Source organism: Bombus vancouverensis, chromosome 9, assembly GCF_051014615.1.
Source record: "Bombus vancouverensis nearcticus chromosome 9, iyBomVanc1_principal, whole genome shotgun sequence".
NCBI lineage: Eukaryota > Metazoa > Arthropoda > Insecta > Hymenoptera > Apidae > Bombus > Bombus vancouverensis.
This window is the reverse complement of record NC_134919.1, coordinates 54386-82285: the sequence shown is the minus strand read 5'-3', so window position 1 is coordinate 82285 and position 27900 is coordinate 54386. Positions and strand designations below refer to the sequence as shown.

At 38.7% G+C, this 27900-nt stretch overlaps 1 protein-coding gene and 1 pseudogene across 1 annotated transcript; both read left to right on the top strand.

Annotated features, from left to right (window-relative positions):
• Window positions 1-15000: 15000 nt before the first annotated feature.
• On the top strand, window positions 15001-15475 carry LOC117165620 (uncharacterized). The gene is made up of 2 exons (XM_033348961.2): window positions 15001-15024; window positions 15086-15475. Exons 1-2 carry the CDS (start codon window positions 15001-15003, stop codon window positions 15473-15475), a joined length of 414 nt encoding a protein of 137 aa, XP_033204852.2.
• A 9341-nt stretch (window positions 15476-24816) lies between these two features.
• LOC143303146 (very long chain fatty acid elongase 6 pseudogene) lies at window positions 24817-26819 on the top strand (annotated as a pseudogene).
• The last annotated feature ends 1081 nt before the right edge of the window (window positions 26820-27900 follow it).

Here is a 27900-nt window from a genome sequence, read left to right as displayed (position 1 = left end):
ACAATAGAATATAATAGGGAGCACGTTGATACATTGACAGCAATGGGCGTTACCAAAACATTAATCTTGGTATGTAACTCTAGTTGTAAGTTACAAGAAACAGCAATAAAAATCTACTTATAGCTCTTTTGTTTCTAGACCTTGTGACCCAAAAACAACATTTATATTCAAGGACACAATAATATGGACCTCTCCTTTTCGTTAATTTTTTTGCTTCACTAAGTTCTATTTTCACAGTAACAGCTGTGTCCAGGTCACGAGTATACAGAAGAAAAAGAAGTAGAGTTTTTCTAGAAGTAAATACTTCATCATAGACAAAACATTACATTGTAAATAATTTTTAAATAAGCCGTGTTTCTATATTACTTTTATAACAGTTTAATAGTCTTATTATTGTTGAGGATTGTGGATCTTAGTTGCCGAAATAAGCATATAGCAACACTCACATTACACATAGAAATGATATTAAAATAGTTTCATATTTATTTAATATGTGATTTACAAGATATTCGTAGATACACACTAAACGTGTCTCAGCACTCTTTTTGTCTCACAATCATTTTCTCCGTTCTTTTGTTCTACGAGACGCTGCGCACGCACATACTTGCACACACACTCATACTCACATATATGTGTTAAGGAAATTCGAGGATTTGGAAATACAAATAATTGACTATATTTCACACACAACAGCTATACATCTATATTACACTCTGAAGAACGTCTTGCACGCACGCTTGTCGCCAACCGACTATCCTAGATTCTTCTAATATCTGGCAACAGTCTTTTGTCTCCACTAAGACCTTGACGCCCTCTGACCCTTACACACACACTCTCATGTACAGTGTAAATGTATCACTTCCCGAACAGTAAGAAACAAGAAATTCTGACAGTGAAATAAATAAAAAAACAGAAAAAGATAAAACAGATAATAGGAAACTACAACGGAACAAAGAAAGCTCAAGAAAGTAGACAGTTACAACTAAAATGGCAGAGGAAAGAAACACAAGAGGAAAATTAGAAAAACACATCATAAACAGCAAAATGGCAACAAAAGACAAAGAATAGATAACAACAAGTATAAACAAAGGAAATATAGTTGTGAACACAGGGAATAAGGCATGAAATTTGAAATCCTGAAAAAGATAGATATGTTTAGGGAAATGAGAAATATGAAAGACAAATTAAAGAAGATAAGAAAGGCAAATAATATATTTAGTTACACCTAATACAAGATGTTAAGCTAGAGAAAAATAACAAGAGATAAGGAAACAAGATGGATAGAAAAAGAAGAAAACTTGGAAGTACAAGATAAGGTAGATGAACTCAAAGGGATGACGATAAATTAAAAGTGATAAATGAAGCGGGATATATTCAAAAGATAAAAACAAAACACCATTAAAAGTTGTAACAGTTATACTTTCAGACCAGAAGAATAAGATGAGAGTATAAGTAAATGAAAAGATATGGAACATTTGAGGACTATATATATCTAAGATATCTTTATATCTAAGATATAGCATTGCAAAGAAAGGACAAGAGACGGAGACGCATCGACATCTGGCAATCATCTTGCTTGAAGAATAGGGTCTGCGTGTGGCGAGCCACGGGACAGAAAAATTCGGAAGAGTTAATATGAATAATAAATAAGCTGAGTGCGTGTTCTTCATCCTTTTATAGTCGACACTACTTTAACTTTAATAATTAGCACCGTGAGCTTCGTTCGACTCACCGCTACTCTTCGCATCACGTTCCGCGCTAGGTTCATATTTATTCTCTTGCACAAGTTGCTACTTGCACTGATGGTTACTACGATATTGCGACGACGAGCGGTGGCGGCGGTATCGGACAGATGGTGGAAGTTCCTGGAAAAAGGAAGAGGGGCGTCGGCATCAACAGCAATATCAATACCAATACCAATACTAATGCCGCATTCACCGTCACTACTACCGGCTCGGGATCGCTGGAGTCGATGGCGCAAATCAAACTTGGTACGATCGATATGACGACCGCCGACATTGGAACTGAAATTACCAGAGAGATGGAGGAGGTCGGGAGGATTGCCTCCATCTTGAAAAGTCTTAAAGGCAGCTGTATGCGTAGATTGAAGTTAGCGTCCCGGAAGATGAGGGCGGGCGGCGCTAAGCTTCAGCAGCGTACGGTCGTCCCATTTTATCTCGGCACTGCGGGCAGTCTTTAGCTTTCTCAACAGCAAGAACAATATCTCCACGACAGCGATAGAGAAACGGAGAGCGTGTGCGTGAGCGTGTGTGTGTGTGTGTGTTAATTAACATCTGTTTAATCCATTTATTATTAATAAACTAATTATAATAGTCTACGATACTACGATATATTTAAATCATTGACTTTATGTATATCTGTATCAAAAAACTGTATCAAAATCTTTTACGTATATATTGAAATCATTGACGTTGATGTATATATTAAAAATCATCCTATATAGACATATAAAGTGATTCAGATGATATGGGAAGTACGTAAGCCGATTCACCACAATAAAACGAGGAGAATGGTTTATATAAACATATGCCCAATATAACCGGGGTTTCGAATGGCAGCTTATTTTTTGTTGTAGCATGTAATTTTTTACGTTGTTTGAGTATCATGTAAACATTGTGTTATAGATAGAGCCATTAACATACAAGCTACATTCACTGAATCAGAGTCTGTATGGGAAACGATTTTCGAATCGCCGTTTGCTTGAGAGGAAAATGTTACAAATAATAAACGAGCGTTTTCGAAATACCCGTTCTTAGAGGAAGCTTACAACAAAAGGAAATGCGCGTGTCGGTAAAAGTGTTAGACAAGAACGAGGTTAAGAAGTACGAGGGGGGGGGGGAGAACAAGAGGAAAGTAAAAAGTGATATGCAACTTGGTAGAGGTTCAGAAGAAAAGTCTGAGGAAATTGTGAAAGGAAAATGTCTGACATAAAATGTGATGATTAAGAAAAGAGTGGGGCATGAAACATGTTATATAAAATATATCTTATATGTTCTATTTTGGTTCATATATATGTCGGAGATAAAAGAACATCGGTGCCTTCCCTTTGGAACTTCAGGAAAATCCCTTAACACCGTAATCTAGATTCTATCATAGGCATAATTAAACAATTGTCGTCTTTTAATCCGATTGTATTTGTTCGAGATTTGTAATAATGAGCTTGAGCTCGAGGCGACAGCCAGTCACCGAACGTAGCTGCGATCAGGGGATGAACGCTTTGTCTAACAAAGGTATGGAGTAATTCTATAGCTCTCCTTAAAAGAAATATTTGTGGCGGCACGCGACAGTAAACATTCCAACGGTTTCTGTCCCCTGGCTCGCCACACGCAGACCCTATTCTTCGAGTAAGATGATTGCCAGATGTCGATGCGTCTCCGCAGTACATGTTCAGCTAGCCTGAGGAGCCGCTATAAATCTTAGGATTTAGTTAACTAAAGTCCTTCAAACAAACAGTCTTTGTCCCAGCTACGAGAAGATAGGAGAGACCTATTTTTCAACGAACGGCGTCTCCAACTAGCAACATTCCCTCGAGGGCGGCTAGCATCTTTTTCTAACCACCAATATGGAAATTGACCAATTAGCAGCAACGTCAATTTCCCTTACTTTCTGAACGAAGGCTATCCTCGACGAATCCGATGATCTCGTGTCCTTAGACACACCCCATCATAGTTTTTCTCTGTGGCATCATCGGGACGGAAATTCATTCTTTCTTGCGATCTCATCGACGAAAAGAGTAACCCCATACGACCAGTGAATATTACGCGTTTTATTAACAAAGAGTCCGACTTAGATTTTGTGAGCCCGTACATCTACTATCCCGTTGACCGCGGATTCGTTATTGCACTTAGGATCATTGTCATTAGTTTCTCGAGTATCTAATTACCACGGTTACTTGTCCGATTCTATAATAATCGCAGTTGCACTAGTCAATGTCTTCCCTATTGCAAACGACAATGTGTAATCCAAATGAAGATTCGTTTCACGCCCCTAACCCTAATTCTAATGTAAACCCGACATTTATAATGTAAAAAATGTATATGTAATACAAAAAGAATGTAGAATATAGGTACTAATGTTTAATCTGATTTTCTGTAATTTTGACAGTTTTGTAATCTTTTATTTTTATATTTTTATATTTTCTATATCTTTGTGCTCTTGTATTTTTTATATAATTCTATATTCAAGTAACAGTATAAAAAGGATACGAAAAGTATGGAATGGCAATGCATGTAACGGTACGTGAATGTTACGCGTGCGCAAGATAACCAGGAGAGGTTGTATAGGAATCAAGAGGTCGTTGGACAAAGAGAACGTTTTTTAGCATTACCTTATGTTTAAGACATTCATATATTCTGCAGATATTAGTTCCTATCAGTATACCCACGTCGTTATTAACAAGATGTTTATGTATTTCCATTATCTTTGTTTTAAAATTCACTGTTATTTTGGGAATTTGTTAAAAAATCTCTTAATCCTTTTAGGAGATGTATCACTCTAAACTGAGATCTAAACTCAGATCACAGGTTTTTTTTTATTTTATAGATTAGATTCACAATTTGTCCAGTTTGGACATTTGGTAGAATTTTTTAGCTGTTAGATTATTATGTGGGTAGCTACCCCCAGTGGGATACCATCTTCGTGTTTGTTTGGTTGTGTCCTTTGTGAGGTCTGCTGGGTATTTCCCTTTCAGCCTTCTATCCATGTTTGAGGTGTTGATCGTTTCCGCAGCTAGCCAGTTTGGCTGTGTTCCTATTCTTTCTTTGTATTTTTCTGCGTGTCTGCTAATTTTCTCTTTGACCATTGGTATTCCCAGGTCCTTCCGTATGCCTTCGCTTCTAACGTACCATGGGGCGTTTACTATTGTTCTAAGAATTTTAGCTTGTACTGTCTCTATTTTGTTTATATGGCTCATTGCCGCTGCCCCCCATAGTGGTATTCCGTACGTCCAGATAGGTTTTATGATCGTTTTGTATATTTTTAATTTATTTTCTATGCTTAATTTGGATTTTCGACTTGTTAGCCAATGCATTTGTCTCCTAGTTGTCTGTATTTTGTCTATTATTGATTTAGTATGCTGTTTCTATGTGAGTTGTGTTTCTAGGTGGTCTAGTCCTAGGTATTTGACTTGCCTTGTTTGCGGTATGTGCGTGCCGTTCGGTAGGATGTTTGATGGTGTCTGTCTTCGCAGTGTGAGTGTAATATGGTTGCATTTATCGGGGTTTGCTTTTATTTGTTTATCTTGCAGCCACTTTTCTATTTTTGTGATATGTTCTTGTAGTAATTTGACTGCTGTTTCTGGGTTAGTGTGCCTGACTAGTACAGCTGTGTCGTCCGTGAGTGTCAGTATTTTGCTATTGGTAGTTGTTGGTATGTTTTGTGTATAGTATTGATCCTAAGACGCTTCCTCGCGGAACCCTTGCCTTGATGTCTTTAACTTCAGAGTATGTGTCCTTGATTTTTATTACGAAGGTTCTGCTGCTTAAGTAAGATTTTATTAATTGGTATATTTGCTCCGGAAATTGTTTCCTGATTGTTTGTAGTAGGCTTTCGTGGTTTATTTTGTCAAATGCTTTATCTATGTCCATAGAGAGGGCTGTACAGTATTGTTTGTTTTCTAATGCTAGTATTATTTCTTTAATGAGCCTGTGCATTTGCTCTATAGTGGAGTGTATGTTTCTGAATCGAAATTGGTGATCTGGTATTAATTTTTCCTTCTATATTATTGGTTTTATGCGGTTGCATATTATTTCCTCTAGTATTTTGGAAAACACAGGAAGTAGTGGTCTGTAAGATGCAGTTTGGTGTGGTTCTTTGCCTGGTTTAGGTAACATTATGTCCTGTGCTAGTTTCCACAGTTTAGGAAAGTATTGGATTCTTAGTATTGCATTGAATATTATTGTCATTAGTGTTATCGCTTTTGGCGAAAGGTTTTTCAAGATTTTACCATTGATTAGGTCGATTCGTGGTGCTTTATTGTTTTTTGTTTTCTCGATTATGTTTCTAATTTCTTGTGCTGTTGTTTTAGGTATGGTATAGTGGTTGTCAGTTGAGGTACTAGTGGTAAACGCATCCTCGTCCGTATGACATTTGGGGTTGCTGTTGTTGATATTATGTGGTATAAATGTGTTTCAAAGGTGGTTGGAAAATTCTTCAGCTTGCTCTTCGTTGCTTCTTGCCCATGTGTTGTCTGCCGTCCTGATTGCTGGGACTAGTTTTATTGGTTTCTTTTTTTTCGTGGCTTTCCATAGGGAGTAGTTGGAGTTCTCGTGAGCAGAGAGTGACTCTATGAATTTTGTGAATTCATTATTGTTGTGCACTTTTATTTTGTTTTTTATTTCCTTTGCAAGTTTGTTTAGGTGTTTTTTGTTTTCTCGTGTTCTATGTTTTTGCCATTTTGCTTTCGCTTTTCTTTTTTCTCTAATTTTTTCAAGTATGTCTGATGGAATTATTTTTGTTTGTCTGTTGGTTGGTTCAGGTATAGTGGTTGTCCATGATGCTTCTTGGATAGTTTCTGTCAATGGTGTTACTGCCTGTTCGACGTGTTCGGGTGTTTCCAATGGGATGCTGCAACTGGTTTTGCTCTCGATTATTTCTTTAAAAATTTGCCATTTGGTTGTTCTGTTGCATAGTGTCCCTGGATTGCTATAAAGTATTAATTTGTTTCTGTAAGCAATTGGGCTGTATGCAATGAGGCTGGGTGTTATTTTTAGTTTATTTGCGTTTAGTCCCTTTGTAACTGCAAAATCGAGTAGGCCAGGTATTTTGCTCAGGTCTGTCGGCCAGTATGTCTTCCTGTGGATAATATATTGAGGTTGTTGTTAATGTATTTTTCCAGGGTTCTACCTCGAGGTGTGGTAATTCTTGATCCCCATAGCGTGGGTTTGCATTGTAGTCTCCCGTTGCGATATACTTGTCACCTAAGTGTTGAAAGTACTCTTCCCACGTTTGTGATGTCATTTTGTGTCGCGGTAGTACATATACTGCTGACAACTGTAAATGGTTGCTGCTAGTTTGTACAGTAACGGTGGTTGCTTGTATATATTCCTTACTAGCTTGGCTGTGTTAGTGGTGTTTAATGTCGTTTCTTATTATTACTGCGGTCCCTCCGTGTGATTTTCCTGAGGGATGCTTGGTATCATATATTATGTAGTACGGTATTTTTATGTAACTTTTTATAGTGAAGTGTGTTTCCGATACGAGTAGTATGTCGATATTATTATTATACAGGAATGTTTTAGTTTCTAGGGCCCTTTGTTGTAGTACGTTAGAGTTCCAAGCTGCTATTTTAAGCATGTCCATTTTTATTTTTTACTTAGCAAGTTTGTGAGTAGTTGTAACATGACTGTTTGTTGTACTTGTTGCCTTAGTATTGTGTTTTTCTCACTTACCATTTTTCTTAATATCTCTGTACCTTTAATGGATTGTCTGAGCATTTCTTTGATTTCTGTATCGTCTTCGGTGTTGTTGCTTTGATTCTGTTTGTTTGTGGGCGTTGTTTGTCTAATGTTTTGGGTTACTTGCGCGTAGCTGCGGTTTCCTTGGGGATCGGTGTTTCCGTTTATAGCTTTTGGTTCATTTTGTGCTTTCAATGTTGCTTAATTATCCGTTATAGTTTGTTGTGGTTGGTAGTTGTTGATTGATCTATTGCCAAGTGGTGGAAACTGTTTACGTTGTGATTGTTTTCTGATTTCGCATCCTTTATAGCTGGCTGGGTGGTTTCCATTACAGTTGTAACATTTTACTTCATTTATTTTCCCTACGTATGGACACTGTGTTGTTAAATGCTTCGTATCGTATCTTGTCATATTGTTTATTGCTCTTGTTTGATGACCAATTTTTGCTAATTCGTCACTTAATTTTTTTTGTGTAGTTTTTGAATGTAGTCCTCTTATAACTATTTCGTAGTTCCTTTCCGTTTTCAGCTGGTATGTGTGGTACACAGCGTTTTTTCTTTTAATTATTTTATCACTTTCCTATAATTTTCTGGGGTGTTTATTTGAATTTTTACTTGTTCTAATTTTGTTTGTTTTATTGTGTAGTTTTCCTTCCCAACTATATCGTTTAGTCGATCAATAAGCGGGCCTATTATCTGGGCGTCGACAAATATTGGTGGTGGTTTTGTAGTTTGCGTTGATTTAGTTGTGTTTTTGGTTGTTGGGTCGTCTATTTCTTCCGTAAGTGAGCTGAAGGAGTTTCTTAATGGTAATTCTTGCAGCCATCGCTGCTTTTCTGTATCTGAATTTCCTGTTATTTTTCGTTTCTTGTTATAACTTGCCACCTTCCAGCTTTCATCCTGTTGGGTTAATTCGTTATTGGTAATATTCTCTTCATTGTTTGGTATTGTTTCCATATCAACTTCGTTTGTAGCTGAGCATTCCTGTTCTTCGTTTATTGGTTGGCTTGGTTTTGATATGTTTGTTGTTTTATTTATGTAGTATTGTTCGTCTTTGTTAATTATTTTTATCGGTGGGATGTGCTTTTTCATTTTAGTTTTGCTTGTAGTCTTCTTAGTAGAAGACACGAGTTTCCACCATTTAGCTATGGGCGTTGCCGTTCGTAACTTTCTCTTCCCCACTTGCCGCACTTTTTCTGAAGCACTGTTTTACACGTCCGTTTGGCTCGGTTGCTCTGGCAGAACTCGATTTACAACATTGAGAACATTTATATCGAAAATTCTTTCTCGCATGAAGCTTCTGTATTAATACAAAAGGCACGAATTAAGATATATGATTGTTAACAAGTATTAGAGCACTTGCTGATCTTATAGATTTTATAGAAAATGTGATACATGATTGACCAAGATTATTAAGAAAATGAAGTTTACATCCGTATGAGATTAACGATCCGAAATACACACTTTGTGAAAATTCGTGACAGTTTGAGGAAAAGTAATGAATTAACGATTATGTGACAGCAATTAAAATCCATCGATCTAAGGTCTTTATTAAATTAAATAGTTCAAAATCGTTTACATATTAGGTGATCCCATAAGTTTTTGTGTATATATTTATACACTTTTGTGTATATATTTCATGTGTCGATTTCTAAACATACGGCCATACGGGACCAATGCACTTGAGCTTAGCTGATCGAGAACAGGCTAGAGTAGATCTTCGTGGGCATAAGATCGTAATATAGTGAACACAGTGACTTCTAACAGTAAAAAATCACGAGTGAAATGCGTATCCATTTTCGACGTCTCATGTTATATGAATTTCGGAAAGAAAGTTCGGTAACAATTGCCAGGAAAAACATATGTGCTGTTTACGGAGAAAATACGCTTTCATCTCGCACCTGTAGGAAGTGGTTCCAACGTTTTAGAGCTGGGAATTTCTGTTTAGAAGAGGAGGTACGTTCCGGGCGTCCTCCTCAGACAGGCGGAGATAAAATTCGGGATCTTGTTGAAAAATCACCAAGTTTGACAGTTCAAGAGATGTCAAATGTCCTGAAAATACCTAAGACAACGATTCATAGGTGTTTAAAAGAAATGGGGATGGTGTCAAAGTTGAACGTTTGGGTGCCCCATGAACTTACGGAACGGAACCGTCTTGAACGAACGACAGCGTGCATGTCATTAATTGCACGTAATAAACGTGAACCATTCCTTAAACGCCCCTGGTAACTGGTGATGAAAAGTGGATACTTTTCGAAAACCCTGAACGGAAACGTAGTCGATCCCAACGAAATCAGCCACCTGAACGCTGTGCAAAACCAGGGTTACATCCACGTAAAGTTCTTTTGTGTGTATGGTGGGATTATAAAGGAATACTCTATTTTGAACTTTTATCTAGTGGTGATACCATTAATTCAGACAAATATTGCGCTCAGTTAGAAAAATTAAGGGAAGCACTAGCTGAAAAACGGCCAGGTTTAGTGAATAGGAACAACGTTATCTTCCATCACGACAATGCTAAACCGCATGTCGCGAAAAGCGTTACAAAAAAATTGTCTGAATTTAATTGAAAAATTTTACCACGTCCCCCATATTCCCCAGACATTGCCTCATCTGATTACCACCTGTTCAGAGCATTACAACACTTTTTAGTAGCTAAAAAATTTGAAAATATTGACACTCTCAAAAATAGCATAGAAAATTATTTTAAAGAAAAACAAGAGAACTTTTATCGAGACGGAACCTACCAGAAAAATGGGAAGAAGTTGTACAACGAGAGGGGGATTACATTTTTTCATGAAACTGAAAGGTATGTAAACGATCTTAACATATATAACCTCTCGAAAAACGGCACGAACTTATGGGATGACCTAATAATTAAACAACTATAAATATATCAAAAGATTATAATAAAAGAATGTAATAGAATATCTAATGTCCGTACTTGTAAATACAACGAAAAACGTAACGTGTAGATTGCAGATGTTTATGAATGTAAAATTTGCGAAAAGCATATGAAAGTTATACACATAAAATATACAAATATTGATATATGCACGAAAACTATGCGTATATGCACAAAGATATGTACAATTTATGAGTAATATGTCTAATATTGATTTATTAACGTTATGTGAATTGATACAAAAGGATATTTAACAATTTCGTTTTAAATAAAAATCTATTTATGACGACGCGCCAAAATTCGCATTACGATAAATTACGATAAATTATAAATTGCTTTTCCGTATCTGCAGCACTCGAATTGTACAAGTAATGTGTGCGTTTGAGGGCCCGACCTTTTGGTCGACCGCGCCATACCTGCAGTAAAAACGCATACTGGCTTCGCATTTAGATGTTCGCGTTCGACTTGGGAATGGCGCGCATAGATGGTCGGCGCGCGACTTGCCCTCTCCTTGCGGATCATTGGACAAGTTAAACCTACCCTTTCGGGCGGCAGCTCGCTTAGCTGGCGCCACGCGATACCTGCCACCATATAGCTCGGTCCCAGCAGGTTGGCTCTCCAGCCGATTATTCCTGCTCGGCAACCATTTTGTAGGCTTACCGCTTGCACCGACGGTCACAGGTTTCCTCTCCAGCTCGCACGCTTCGTGCTTTTTTCTGCGCCCCGGTTCTTCGTTACTGTTGTTTTCTTGGTTCTATCTTGTTTATTGTTCTATCTTCGATCCAGTGTTCTGTTTGTTGTATCCGTTTATTTCTTCGTTGCGATTCTTTGTTTGGTTGTTGTTGTTGTCTCTATAAACTTGAAATATAAATGCAATTTCCTTTTAAATACAGTAACGAGGTTTATTCAATTTCGATAACATTGTATTAGTAAGATATCGAAGCTAGCAACTTTTCGTTGAAGTTTATTTTATATTTCTTAAATTATTCGGGTAAAGATAACTCCACACTGACGGCCTATTGTCCACAGACAGATGTCGTAGTAATCGGCGGACAATGTCTGTCAGTGAAACTTAAGGCGCGTACGGGCAGACTACAGGCGTCTGTAGACATTGCCTGCCGACAACACATGCCAAAACATGTATATAAACTGCCTGCAAGCAACGTCGCTTGTCCACTAGAAGTTTGCCGGGTATCACTGCGTATCGATGAGTCGAAGATGCCTTGGAGATGCAACACACGGATCGTTTAAATCTACCTGTAATCCAATCAAGCTAGCCTAAAAAAAAGACAAATTCAACATTAAATTGTATCGGACATTTTGCTACAACGCTCAACTGATAGAAATCATGCTCAGGAACAAATATATGTCTTTGCTAACTTTCTAAATATATGTAGACGACGTTTTAAATTGCTAGTAGTTGAAACAAACAATATGATATATTTTTGAGTGATCTATAAGGATTTACAGGCCCACTGGGAAATCTTATTAGTGTTCTCTTGCACTATGTATTAAAGCGCATCAACACCGATAGAAGCACTGTACACGCGATATCGTCGCGTCGTGTTTCCTGAAAATCGCCGATAAGTCGCTCGAAACTTTACTGGAAACATTTCTCCATGTTCTACTGACAATCACATAGCATGTGTCATTGCTGGAATTTGATAAATTTGGTTGAGAACACGAAAGAATTTTCCGTTTACAGTAAAGCAAGGGACTATCGAGTTGGAACAATTCGTGTTTGAAAATAGCGTTCTATGCTAAAATAGCGGTGGAAATTATACTACATGTAAAAGTGAGTCATAAAAACAAATACAATTTTCTTATTTTCTATCTTTTTTACTTTTATCGCAAGTTTGATTTCTATACATATAACTGTTTTCAATTTAAGGAGGAACTTATTTTCTTAAGGGCTTTTCATACAAATTTGAAAAATAACTGTTGTTTTTGATCCCTTATCTCTATCTTTATCCTTCTATTTTTGTGAGACTGTATCGGTTATTTATTCTTAATTTTTACAATCCGAAGTCTAATTTATGTGCCGTATTAATTTTCTGTGAATAATTTAGAGATATGTGAAATTTTGCTATATATATATACTGTTTGGTACCTATTAGAAGTGCGTTCGATCTAATGTGGAAAATTCTTAATTTTAATAAAATAGTTTCAAATTGCTAAGGCTGGGGCAAACTAAGAAGTTTCTGGAATATACAGGGTAGTAAGTCGCTTCGCAGATATGTGTACATCGGGACAATATGTTACATATGTAATCCCTTACACAGTTTCATATTATCTTGTAAAATAATCATTCTTCTTTTAATATCAGTTGGTTTTTGTATTTTTATTTCATTTATCTCATAGATTATAATTCCTTTAGGAAATTTTTGCAAAAATTTTCGCGCGTATTCCAAGTTGGCCCGTTGACTAGTTGGCAAAAAGAATTCCGCCGGCAGACGTATGCCGATGCCGTAAATCATTTCGGCCGCCGTTGCGTTTAGGTCCTCCTTTATCGCGGTTCTTATACCTAATAAGACGATCGGGAGAATTCCGACCCAGTTGCTCGTGTCGTGGCATTTGATCGCCGCCTTTAATTGTCTGTGTAGGCGTTCTACCATCCCGTTAGACGCTGGATGGTAGGCCGTTGTACGCAAATGTTTGACGCCGAGCAACCGGCATAATTCCTCGAATAAACGCGATTCGAATTGACGTCCTTGATCAGTCGTAATTTTCAAGGGTACGCCGAAACGAGATATCCAGGTAGAAAGGAGGGCCGAAGCCACGGTTGACGCTTCCATATCGGCGATAGGTATGGCTTCAGGCCAACGCGAAAAACGATCGATACACGTAAGGCAATAACGGTATCCTTGCGAATATTGCATTGTGATGATATCTACGTGTATATGCTCGAACCGGCCCGCTAGCGTTCCGAACGTTCCGACGGGCGAGGATACGTGTCTGGTGACTTTGTTGCGCTGACACGGTATGCATTGTCGTGTCCACGTTCGGCAATCTTTATTTACCGACGGCCAGACGAAGCGCGTCTCTACCAATTTTCGCGTAGCTCGCATCCCCGGGTGGGAAAGTCCATGTAGCGCTTGGAATACGGTGCGGCGTAACGGTTCCGGTACGTACGGTCGCACGGTCTCGGTTTTAATATCGCAGTATAACTCGACGTTGTGATCGGGAAATCGTACTTTTCTCAGCTGCAACGCGCTCGAGCCAGCGTTGATAATTTTGCGTAGCTCGCTATCCTTTTCTTGCGCTGCAGCTAGCGTATGGTGATCTATTGGTTTTCCGATCGCTTCGATGCGAGATAGAGTATCGGCTACGTTATTTTCTACCCCTTTTATGTGACGGATATCCGTCGTAAACTGTCCGACGTAGTCCAGATGTCGAAACTGTCTCGGCGAACACTTATCGAGGTTCTACAAACATTGTGGCCTTTTTCCTACTTAGTTCGGTAATTTTCAATTTTAAGGTGTTGAACAATTTCGTTTCGTTGTAATTTAAGATTTGTTAACGAGCACTTTTCACAAACTGACCGCTGTTACTTGTCTTTGGATCGTTGTTTTGTGAATACGGTGAATGTAGGAATAAGAAAGAAGAGAAGCAATTGAGATACAACGAGATACCTTACAGATTTTATATCTAGACAAATAAAGTCAAAAGAAATATAATTTAACCAGTGTCTGGATCCATTTGGACTAGTCAGCAAATAACGGAAGTTGTTTAACTTAGTGTCGTAAGAAGCCAAGGTATCTCTAAACGACGGATTTAGTATCAACATTCATTGTAACTTCAAAAAATTGTGTCGGACTTAGGCATGGTCTTCTGTGCAGTTGACCGAACGTTGCGCATTTCCAGAGTTTAGCTATCGTCCAATATCATTTTGATCGTGAGATTCTCAAAAATCCAATTAAATCGTTTTATAACAATGAAATAAAAAATATGAAAATTTCGTTTTTCTTATTTTGGCAATTTATGAGTAATTGCGTTATCGCTGGAGCAGACAAAGAAAACACCGGAAACTACATGCAGTGATCAGTTCCGCGAAGTAGTGGGGATAACTCGTATCCGCTTAAAATTTGAAGAGACAAATTTTCGACTCTCTGAGCGACGTTTATTTCGTCAGGACTGTCAATTGTCGTTTGAACGTTGTGTTTCGATCGTTCGCGGAGAGACGCGATCGCGAGATAGCACGTCAACGAGAGTTGTAAGTTCCCGTTACGATTAAATAATCGACGCCACGAACTGATCGATTCCCTTATTTCGATTAGGATAATAAGGGTAGTTCAATGAATTCCACAGAATTAACACAAATAAATTAACGTTTATTTTAACAAATTATCAACTAGGAAGACATAAAGAGAACAACAAAAAGAAATGTAACTGCGTTTTGCTTGATAAGTAATGCGCGATATAAGAGATGTGTTGACGGTTCGGCTTCTCGAAAAGTTCTGCACGCCTTTCGATTTTTTTTCGTTTTTTCTGGAAGGCGACCCCCACTACGTTCGGATCACGCCACATTCTTTTACGCGAGGTAAAATAACGGCCACGAGTCGACGTTTCTGGAAGTCGCCCTGCTTAATGAACCACGCGCTTGCCACTACAATGTTTGTTTGCCGGGCAGACGCGACGATCCGTCTGCAACATTATAGTGGCGCGATCGACAGTTAAGAATATGACCTATGGTAAACCGTATGGCGTAACAATAGGTTTCCCCTATCTTCCCGTAGTTGGGACAAAGACTGTTTGTCTGTTTGAAGGACTTTAGTTTCCTAAGAATTCTGCCGAATATCAATGGTCCGCCTGGCTTGGCGCGCAGGCTCTATTACAATGTTTGGGAACCCATCGTGACATATGGTGCGCCTGTGTGGGCTGATGCAATGAACTATGAGAAGAACAGGAAGATTATAAAAAGGACCCAACGTACTGCCCTGTGCATTACATTTACAGCCTACCTCACTGTATCTCATGCGGTGCTTTGTGTATTGACCGGCAACTTACCGATCAACATTAAAGCTAGGATGTTGAAAGAATCATACGAGAGAATGAAGATTTATAAGAGCTTAGCTGTTGAAGGTGAAGTGATCGATAGATACATCATGTTAAAAGAAGAACTGGATGACATAAGGAAGAAAGCCCTAATGGAGTGACAAGCGGAATAGGGCAATTACAAAGAGGACAACTTTACTAGGAAGTTGATAGGTAATGCGTCTATATTCGCCAAGGAAAGGAGAGACATCGATTACTTTACGATGCAAATGTTAACGGGGCATGGTATCTTCAACAGCTGCAGAAAGAGGATCGGTAAGGGGGTCGACACTAAGTGTAGGGATTGTGGTGACCCGAACGACGATGCAGAACACGTCCTGTTCGTGTGTCCTAAATGGACCTAATGAACATAACGATCGAACTCGAGAATTTCCTGGGTCTCAGGATAAGTGTGGTCAACTTGGTGGACACCGTGGTTACCAAGGACGAATACTGGACAAAGCTCAAAGCGTTCTGCAAATCGATAATAAATTACAGAAGAGAAATGGAAATGGCTATGGGGTCAGCGAACAGGAGGAGCGGTATCAGCATGCAACGTTAAATATTCGGAGACGCGGTTAATGACAATCCTGATGAATGCTGATCGGCTATGCCGGGGTTGTCCGTGTCTAATCAAATAAAGGATCGAGGGGTTTTTAGGGCGTATGGCGATGTCACCTGCCGAGTCCTACATAACCCAGAGACGCGGATCTCTCTGGGTACGCGTAATAGCATTTTTCCCTCTTCACGCAAAAAAACCGGTTTATCTAACAAATTTTTGTTTCATGACGACGGTGTCCTCGAGATAAGGACTCATGGTAACTACAACTGCCGTACATTCTCTACTATTCTCCTCGATAGGAACATGAAGAGATCCGTTCCTTTTTTCAACTACGATCGGATTTGCAAAGTCGGATTAAGACTTTAAGACTCAATTACTTTGTCTTGCCGCATTTCTATATCTACTTTAAACACCTCTGGGTGTCTATTACAATCTTTTTTCTCTACTTTACGAATAGAAGCATTTCCGTCCTTTATGTTTAATTCAACGGTATTCAGGAAGTATGTGCCAATTATGAACGAGTGTTGCATCAAAGTATCTGAAACTACATGTATCGTTACAACGTACGACTCATCATCTATCACAATATTCGTCGAAAATTCTTCGAGTGTACAATTTCTTCCGGACCCGATACCAATTTTCACATACTGATTCACTCTCATTAAAGTTAGTTCGCTACCGGTATCTATTAGCGCGCTCAATTCGAAATTTCCGATCTTGAAGTCTTTACCACGCTTCGTCTGCAACGATTGCCACGTGCTAGAAACAACTTTATGGGACTCGCTCAGGTTGTCGCATTTCGATACGATGTGTCCGTACTCTCTACACTTAAAGCACTTGGGTCCTCTCGACCTATTCGGGCACTCTGCACACTCATATTCTTCGTCGCCGCAATTGTAACATCTCGTCTTCTTCATATCTCCAGATTGACTGGGCATCCTGCTCCTTTCAATTTTGGCTAGCTTCACAATCAATTTTGCTCTGCGATAATTCTGTTCCTCGTACATGATTAATCTCTTCCTCAATTCTTTAATGGATGTAGTAGACTTATTGTTTTCTTCATCTACTATTCCTTCTACAATATGCTCCACTTTCGCCTCCTCTTCCATATCAACATGGCTGGCTATTTCAAGCATGCGGTACATATTCAAGCATGCGGTACATATTCAAGCATGCGGTACATATTCAAGCATGCGGTACAATTTATATTCTAGAGAAAAATGGCGCGCCCGGGCGAATAGATGGCGTTAAACGCAATGATCTCAATTGAACTGAAAAGTCGTTATGTATTAAGGGACTTGTGTGTAGAGGATGGTTAATCGAGAGATTTATTAGACGAGATCGCCCGTTGTAGAAACCGTCAAGTATATTTTAAAATGATTAAATAAATAAGAACAGATAATGTTCGCAAAGACGCTCGTATTAACGGATTCGCTAAGACAGTGTATAACCGCTCGCTCATAACTCGTTAGTAACTGATCAATACTCGGTAGATAGTCGGTAGAGTCATAGGACGTGGCGGATCGAGAGCGACTCATGTTGTTGTGCCTCGGAACACGGACATCGCCTTGACGCACGAAACATATCGATAGGTAAACTCCGGACAAAACAAAGTCACCGTTATGGGCAATCGTCGATCTAAGATGAATTCAAATTTTCCGACTCCCCCCCCCCTCCCCCAGTATAAATAAACGGACGTGATCGCGAGTTTGTATATACCGAGTACCTACGAATTATCGATCAATATCTACGAGTTATTATCCGAGTCATCCGAGTTATAGTTATCGAGTTTTTCGCAAGCGACCATACCCTAGCTTCGCGAATACATTTGTACGAGCGTCTCTCGACGGTATTTATATTTATTCGTATTTATTTTATTTATTCTAAATATATTTGAGGCGTTGCAGCAGCAATTTCTCGTATTCTCTAAATTATTGATCCTCACACGATCCACTACATGATCGATAACTCTTTACGATTGCGTCCGTTTAAACTGGTACAGTATAAACTGGTCGGAGGAGAATCGGAAAATTCAAATTCGTCTTCGTTCGACAGTTGCACGTAGCGGCAACATAGTTTTGTTCGGAGTTTATTTATTGCTACATTATGTATGTCCTAACGATATTGATACTCCGAGGCAAAAAAACAACATAATTTGAATTGTCCTCTAGCTCATGTACCGCTACATGTACTTTCAAGGAGCAAAACTGGCACAGTCCCGCTTGTGACGCGAAACGGAGATTATCGTTTCCCTTCCTTTAACGCATTTTGCCATTGAAAGACACGAATTTCTGTGACTTGTTTTATCTCTGTTATAAAAGTTGATATTTACAATTTTGTAGTTTTTATGCAAACGTAAAAGGTAAGTAAATATTAATAAATATTATAATAATATAATATAGTACTGTATAATAATATTAATAAACGCTTCACTTGTTTTATTTCCATTAAAGTATATTGTATTTTTCATTAGAGTACTTTCACTTTTATTTGGTGTAATAATAAACATATACGTTAATATTCATTGACATTAGTGTAATTGCAAGCTTCACTGTAAATTTAATAAAATTGATAAGAACGGTATTGTTAACAGTGCATATATTTGTAATTAAACTAGATTTTATTCTCAACGTTACTTCATTATTTTATTATTGTTTCATATAAATATTTTTTTTGAAAAATAATTTACATATACTTCCAAGTTAAGTGTTTGTATTAATTGTTACATATGTCATAATTTCAACCACAATATTAAATTATGGTATGTATTATTACAAACTATAGTTTAATGTATATATTAAATACTTATGTAGTATCGTTGAGCTGTGCTCAGCGCTGTAGAGGTCGCTGCTGGGTACGGCCGCTCTTTTCCTCATTTTTTGTACCGTGGAAGAAAAATCGGACTCCTACGTTCGTAACCTAAGGCGCTAACCACTTCGTCGTCCGACACTAGTTAGTGTCGAGTGGTGCTATTTAACTATCGAGTGCCACCACAGGCCCTTCTTTCCACGATACTACACTTATAAAGAATTTATTTGTAGATTTATCGGTTGTAGGAATATCGGCACTACATCAAAGAATCGGATTAAAGCACTAATTACCAAAGATATATTGAATATACGTTGCTTGGGTGTTAAAAAATCTGTTAACGACCATTTTGGAGATACTTTGCTCAAACACCACAACCTGGCCCTTCAACTACAACTACGCCAAAAGTTTTGAAGAGCCGAGCAAAAAGAGAGGGTTGAAGGAAAGCTGCAATTAATATTAAAAAACAACAGTCAATGTCACTTGTTGCAAAATTACGAAAGCCATTAATTCGTGACGATGACAGTAATGTAAATGTTTGTATCATATTATGATGAAATTTAATATCTTTAATCTTACCCCGAATCTCATGTTACTGATCAATACTAACCTTTATATATAGTACCTAATAATGCTTGATATCGGTTAATTAATATGAGGCTGATGGAAGGAGAGTGAGAGAGTGCGTTTCGTCCCGGGACTACCGGTGGACTCGTCAGTAAGGCTATGCCCGGTAGTCCCTGCCTTAGACGTAGAGGAGTCTCGCTAGGTGCGGTATTTCTATCAATCGCTCGTATATTCAACCCGCTAGCGAGTTAGACAGACAGACTCGTTGTCGTCGTAGCCCTCTAGTGTTGGCGGTTGGTACCCGCGGATCGCCCGGGAGGTGTTGCGCCGCGTTGATGCCTCGACCTGTCGGCGTCCTGTTGACTACCGATCCGCCACACAGCCTCCCCCTAGCGCTATAGCGTGACCCCATAGCTATATAGCGCGATACAAGTTAGAGGGAATGGCTCGTCGTCGATGATGGAAGGCTGATCGTCGTGGGGACGAGGTGGTTGTCGCCTCTGACGTGCTGCTGGAGGTGATGCCCATGAACTATTGCAATGGCTACCATTCACTTCCTGGCTTGTCGTCGGTGGTTGGCTCCTTTCCTGACTCCTTCACCGAAGGTGCGTGTTCGTTGTCGGTGGTCACCAATGAGGCTGATGGAAGGAGAGTGAGAGAGTGCGTTTCGTCCCGGGACTACCGGTGGACTCGTCAGTAAGGCTATGCCCGGTAGTCCCTGCCTTAGACGTAGAGGAGTCTCGCTAGGTGCGGTATTTCTATCAATCGCTCGTATATTCAACCCGCTAGCGAGTTAGACAGACAGACTCGTTGTCGTCGTAGCCCTCTAGTGTTGGCGGTTGGTACCCGCGGATCGCCCGGGAGGTGTTGCGCCGCGTTGATGCCTCGACCTGTCGGCGTCCTGTTGACTACCGATCCGCCACAAATATGTTGAAATCTAATCGCTCAATGTATGTACATTGTGCATATAAATTCTATTATAACGTAATTAAATATATCCTACATTTTTAGAGGAAACGTGAAAACCGATCTAAAAAAAAGGAAAAGTGCTAGAAGTAGCTCAGAAGAAGAAATAACACAAAGCCCTACAAAACATAGTAAATGAGAAAAGTGTTTTAAGCGAAACAATTTCAAGGAAAATCGCGGGTACTTCACAGACACATTCCCTATAAGAGAAGATGCAATACAGCCAGAAAAGTGTTCAATGACAACAAGAAATAGTAATAGAAAGAGAACTTTTTCACAGAGTGAAAACACGAAGATGCATCAGCTAAAAGAAGAAGATGAGTCATTCCCTGAAGTGAAAAAGTTTCAAGCAAATATTCAGAAACAAGAAATTAAAAAGCGGCAAAACAGATCTATGACATTGTGTTTCGATCGCGGAGAGACGCGATCGCGAGGAAGCACGCCAACGGGAGTCGTAAATTCCCGTCACGATTAGATAATCGACGCCACGAAATGATCGATCCCCTATTTCGATTAGGATAATAGAGGTGGTTAATTGAATATGACACTGATGTAACAAGGTGTGAGTGACAGTTTATTCCAACAACTTTGTGAAGAAGATAGTTACGCTGGTGCGTATGTATAAGATAAGTGACTGACTGATCTTCGGGTGTAGACCCGGTCGAAGGATGTTGTATGTTTGAAGGTTGAAGAATCAGTGATGTTCGGTGACGATGCTGTAGCGGAGGAAAGCTAAGGATGCGTGTGTCTAGCGCACGGGACCATCGGATTTGTTGTTAATTGGTTAAACGAAGGTTGGTGGACTAGGAAGGGTCTTAGCTGCTCTCGATAGAAAGTTGTTATTAGGAAGCATCGTACGTGGGAAAACCCAACTTTCCCTTGTCAAGCCGTGGTAGACAATAATCTTTAGAAATGATTCAGAAAACAGATGTTTGTTGGGTCTGAAGGACCTTAGCAAGCAAATTAGTGGGATTTATGACGGGTGCTTAAGGTTATTGAGGGTACGCCGTAAGAATGAGCGGACATCTGGGGCCTGTCTGGCCCGCGGTGTATGGCCGGGTCCAGGTAGAGTGTTGCACGACGCAACATATTGAGTGAAGATGAAATACAACCATCTTCGGAGGAAGAGAGAATGCTCTATTCGATCCATTTGAACAGGCAGGTGTCACGTAATTTTTAGGGTTGGTTGGTGGAAATAAAATATAGTTGAGTCGTAACACAACAATTAACTTTGTTTTAATCAACCTTTATTGTGAATTCACCAATCACAATGTAACATGCACTGAATTAGCATAAATCACAATTCACTCCAACCACGTTATGTAAGACTTAGTTACAACAATATATTAAGTACGCGACTTATAAGGGTAGAGACCGATATAGATATGTTGACTATTCTAAGGATACAGAATAAGTGAAGTTTTACTGACGATACTGTGTCTGAGGAAAGCTAGGGGTGGGTGTGTCTAAGGACACGGGACTATCGGATTTGTTGATGACAATTTTGGTTAAGGAAGTGAGGGCAGTAGATACCGTCTCCGATTGGATAATAGGACGGTTGGTGGACCAGGAAGGGTTTTAGCCGCTCTCGCGAGAAAGTTGCCAACGGAACATGTCAGATGTGAAGGAAACCAACTTTCTAGGCTAACACGTGGTAGACAATAAACGTAAAGGGAAATCTAAGACAAGAAATACTCGCTTGGTCCGAAGGACCTTAACTATGAAAATGCCAAGACCCCTGGTGGGTACTTAAGACTACTGAGGGCACGCGCCAAGGATATGCAGACATCTGGGTGCCATCCTGTCTGTGGTGTGTGGCCTGGTCTCTGATGTGAATTGACGTTACACAGGTACGGACACTTCAAAACTTGTTCAACTAGGATAACTAGAACGAAAACACGAGAACAAAACACTAGAGCTATTGCATGAACAAAAGCTTTGAAAAATGCAAACATTGCAGAGGAAGCGATTGCATATAAATCCGCTGCGTTAAATGTGCAGGTACACACCCCACTGACCAGTGCACTAAATCACCGGAAACCCCAACGAAGTGCATCCACTGTCAAGGTGACCATTCTGCTAACTACAAAGGCCGCTCAGCCTACAAAACCTTATGTATAAATAAGTATCCCAAGCTTAGAGCCAAAGAGACAACCAATCAAATACCCAGTCTTCCGAAATTCACTACTACTTCAATCTCCTATACTACTCCCAAACAGTACAAGGAAATCAAAATAATCCAAATAACCACAGGGACCATTCTCAAAATAATGTCTCCAATTCATAGAACACAGACAACGTCTCTAGTGTCACAGTGGCCCCGCGAATGCAGCAATAGGATAATCATATCTCTCACATACCTTAGCCATCGAAACAGTAACTAAGCAGTAACAGGATCCCTATGTGACCGGCATCCAACGATAACCCCTCCACAGGAGCCAACCCCTTGATATAAAAAAACCTCCCAAGTCAGTACTCGACATTCTATTCTGTTCTGTTATAACATTCTGTATCGTTACTTTGTCAGTTTCTAATAAATTTTGTAATAACGATCATAATTGGAATACGAATCTCTCACCTTACGTGCGGAATGTGAAATAATCCCGAATCAACGTGACATTAGAGTTGAAAAGTTAATAGAAAAACAATCTGAACAAATAAATAATTTGCTATCACTATTAACACTCACCATGGATAAATTAATACGCCCCGACGCAAAATAAAATCAAGACGCATAGCTCTTTGGAATGCCAAGGGGCTAGCTCAATACAAATTCGAACTAGAACTCTTCCTAAAGCAACAGCAAGTCGACGTAATGCTCGTATCTGAAACCCACTTCACCGACAAAAACTATCTGAAAATAAATGGTTATAACTTCTACCATACCCAACATCCCAGCGGAAAGGCCCACGGTGGCACCGGAATCATTATCAAATCCAGCATTAAGCACTACGAACTTCCATCATTCCAGAAAGATTACCTCCAAGCAACAAACGTAGCAATAGAAGACTACCATGGTACAATCACCACTTCAGCAGTATACTGCCCTCCCAGACACTCCATCGCCAAAGAAGATTTTGATAACTTTCTTGGCACTCTGGGCAATAGATTCATAGCTGGAGGAGACTATAACGCCAAACTTACCCAATGGGGCAGAGGTCACAGTAAGAGGCAAAAATCTCTTAAACAGCATAATCACCAACAATCTCGACTACTTCACCACATATGAACCCACACACTGGCCCACTGACACTAACAAAATACCTGACTTACTTGACTTCTTCATAACTAAAAATATCTCGCCAAAATATGTCCAAATCAACTCCTCGGCTGATCTCTCTTCTGACCATTCGCCCGTGATAGCAACAGTCAGTTCAACAAGTATCGAGAATACACATAATGGCTTTATTCATAACCAACTCACCAACTGGCAGCTCTTTAGAGAAGTCTTTAATGACTCAACTTTAACCCTTATTTCACTAAAAACTAATGAAGATATCGAAGCAGTCACGAAATACTTAAACACGAGCATAATAAACGCTATCCGCTCCTCCACACCTACTAAGACTTCTATCAGCAAACGTGAATATCCCCATTACATATTTAAAAAAATAGCAGAAAAACGTAGACTAAGAAGAGTATGGTAGTCCCATAGAACACCGGATAACAAACGCAAACTAAACAACGCAACTAGAAAGCCAATCACAATCATCAAAAATTATAAAAACGACTGTTTTCATAAATATCTCGCCAATTTGTCCCCCACAGCTGACTCCAACTACTCACTATGGAGGGCTTCCAGGAAACTCACGCGCTCCCCGCAAATAATCCCATCAATCCGCTATCCGCAAGGTGGATGGGCGTGTAGCCCTATAGGTAAAGCCAACCTGTTTGCTAAATACTTGTCTAAAGTATTTAAACCCCATTCCTCCAAAGCTGCCGCAGACATTACTGAACACCTGCACTCTCCCTTCTAAATGTCTCCTCCTATTGAACCCTTCACTTCTGCAGAGATTATAGAATCAATCAGTCGCCTAAACCCCAAGAAAGCAGCGGGGCATGACCTAATAGGCAATAGAGCAATCAATGAACTTCTCATAAAAGGGATTGCACTCGTCACATCGATTTTTAACGCAATTCTTCGCCTTGAATACTTTCCTAAGGCCTGGAAAATTTCACTGATTACTCTCATCCCTAAACTCGGAAAACCAATATATGAAACTCTGCTTCTATCGCCCAATTAGTCTTTTACCTATCCTGTCAAAACTATTCGAGAAAATGCTAACGAATAGACTCCTTCCACTCTTGGGGGATTTGAAAATACTCCCAGATCATCAATTCGGTTTTCGGAAACAGCATTCAACAGTAGAGCAAATCCATCGCATAACACACATTATCAACCAATCCCTTGAAAAGAAAAAATATTGCTCAGCGATATTCCTAAACATTCAACAGGCATTCGACAAAGTATGACACGAAGTACTACTATACAAACTTAAAAAAGTCCTACCACACACCAACTACTCCATCTTAAAGTCCTACCTAACCAATAGACAACTCATGGTTAAATACTTAGACGTCACTTCCACAGCGTTCCCAATGGAATCTAGCATACTCCGAGGTAGTGTCCTCGGACGCCTGCTGTTCTCCATCTACACTGTTACCGATTTACCAACATCAACAGAGATAACAATAGCAACATTTGCTGACGACACAGCGCTACTAGCTTCCCACGCTGTTACGTCGCATGGAACAGCTGTACTCCAGCCGACGCTACCTGGCAGCCAGCGGCCCTCAATAAACTCAAGGACCCACCATAAACCGTCAACTTTGGCTTCATTGTTTCCACATGTTTGCCAGTCAAACTGTTTGTCTAGAAGTAAGTATTTTCAGTTTATTTTCGGGTTTCGGAAAAGTCCTTGAGTTTATTAGGCTCTTAGAAATCACGGAGAAAGCGTGTAGTCACCGAATGGGAATACCGAACACATGTTTATCGAAAAGGACTGGTTTTCCCCAGGAACGAAGTCACCCCCCGATCCACGTTGGTGGGAGACTACCTCATATCCTTTTTCATTAGCATGGCTCATAACCAATCGGCATCGCGGATGGTTACCCTCACTTCCTTGACGAAAAGTGTGAACAACGAATCCGCGTTCTTCGTTCAAAGGGCACACCCACGCCAAACTTTCCTCCGGAAAAACATAAGAGGGAATAGTCAGTCAAGCAATTCGAGCCTCTCAAGTGGGTCATTACATCAACTCAATACTGTAGAAGCAATTCAGAAAAATATGACAAGGAAGAGATGTGTGTTGAATAATAGATAATAAAACTTCATTTACCTTAAAAACTGTTCTTTTTAATAATATTAGCCCGAAACGTTTTAAATGTAAATGCATACAGAATTTGATTTTATGCTAAAAGTATCTGTACATGCTCAATCCGCCTTGCGATAGCATACGTATCTAACAGGGGATTCGTAATATATTTGACACATATTATCTTTACACGGGAAAATCCATGTCGAAGGAGCAAAAATATCCTGCAAAATTGAGACTGAAAACATATTTTACGGAATATCCCGGAAATTATTACGTTTAGAAAGACAGTTTAAACGTAGCAATTGTCTACAAGCAAGGAATTCAGCTAAACAGTTTTAATCTATAATTTAATTTTATCTGCAAATTTTCTTTAATACTAGAAATTCGCGTCTTTTTGTTAACTTTTATTGCAAAATGTTGTTCGATGCTGTGGAAAATTGAAAAACTTCAAAGAAATGTATAAAATATGGATAAATGGAAATTTTTATTTTTGATATTATAACAAAAATAACTGCATTTGTTATTATTGTACTATACTTGAAATAAATTCAGCCACTTCCAACATAAAAGTAAATTGTTTGTAATATGAAAAATACACAACATCAGACAGATATTAAGAAACACACTATGTAACTTCAATTTATATATCATGTTCATAACATATAACAATATTTCCAAAATATTATATCATAATAGAAATGTAATTATATTCTTTCCAGCCATCTTACTCAAGATCCAGTTTTCGGTTTTTGGTCGTGGACCTTTGCCCTATCGAAGCTAGTAGAATTTTGCGACACAGCCTTCATTGTGTTACGAAAGCAACCGTTGATTTTTCTACATTGGTACCATCACGTAACAGTCCTTCTCTATACCTGGTTCTCTTATGCAGAGGCCACAGAAAATGGCAAGTGGTTTGGCTTGGTAAACTCTTTCGTTCATGCCTGGATGTACTCCTATTATGCTCTGAAAGCAATGCGGTTCAATATACCAAAATGGGTCGCCATGTTTGTTACTACGCTACAGCTATCACAAATGGTTGTGGGTTGCATTTTAACTGCATCAGCTTACTACTATGTACACAGTGCCCAAGTTGAATGTCACGTTACGCCTTTGAACATCAAACTTGCTATGCTGATGTACCTCAGCTATTTCATTTTATTTGTCAGATTCTTCCAGCAGGCTTATTTATCTAACAAACACATAAAAAAAATTGGAAAGAAGGATTAGCCTAATAGATCTGCAAGTTATAACAAGCTGAAGTTTATGTAGAGCAGGTGAAAAATTTTTTAAATCTTTTTTACGGATGCTTTTCAGACATATCTTAAGAAAAACTTTATCAAAATCTCATGTGATGGATATGGACGTCAAGAAATAATTTGATGAATATAGTTCTCTCAAGCCTTTGTGAAGGCAAAGTTGTAAAGATTGATTGTGAATGAATGAAAATGAAGAAATAGAATTAAAGTAAATCTCGCACACTAAATCAGAAATAAATTTTTAATATCTTAACAATATTATCGTTAACTATAGTACGAATGAATTAATAAATCTCGTCCTGGAAACACATATATCCCTAATCTGTTTACTTATGAAACGATTTCCAAAGAAATTTTTTGGTCTCTTTTATTTGTAATGTTTCCTTCTTCCGATAACGTGACAAAACCTTACTGGAACAAGAACGGAAGCGATATAATATTTGAAAATGTAATGTGTAAATATTCGGGTAATATTAACGTATCTAATATTGAATCATCTAATAGTAAAAAAAATATTAAACACAGATTCGCCGGCAAATCTGATATACTTTTATAATAATGAATTATAGGGTTGACATATTTATTGTCGTACGTATAAAACTATGAAACTATATATATTGAAAGAAGCCATAGAATACATAACAATTTGTATGAATAAAGTACGAGTGATATTAAAAAATGGATCATGCATTAATTCAAAATCTTTATTGAGCCTTAGAATATTTTCTGCTATTTTTAAGTGTCAATATTGATTATTATCTTGTTTAGTATGTAGGGAACGCCTCTCAAACGTTTTTCTATTTTCATTCGAACTGTCTATGTACGTATATATGTATGTATATTATACCGCCGTTTTCTGGTGGTATTACATATTCTAATGGTGTAAGAAAATACTTATACTCATTGTTTTGTAAAATACACACTACCGGTGAAGAATTGATAACCTTCCCATTGCGTCTATATAAAATCATCTACTAGTTTTATTATGAATTTAAGAGTTATTACTACAAAAATTAAAGAAATGATAAAATTTTTGCAAACAGTGCTTTCTTTTTAGTTTGTTACAATAT

What these genes read in the sequence shown, in the direction of transcription:
- LOC117165620 (XM_033348961.2), top strand. Translation starts at nt 15,001, where the DNA reads ATGACCTATGGTAAACCGTATGGC. An exon ending in CCTATGGTAAACCGTATGGC is followed by an intron (nt 15,025 to 15,085) that starts GTAACAATAGGT and finishes GTCTGTTTGAAG; the next exon opens with GACTTTAGTTTCCTAAGAAT.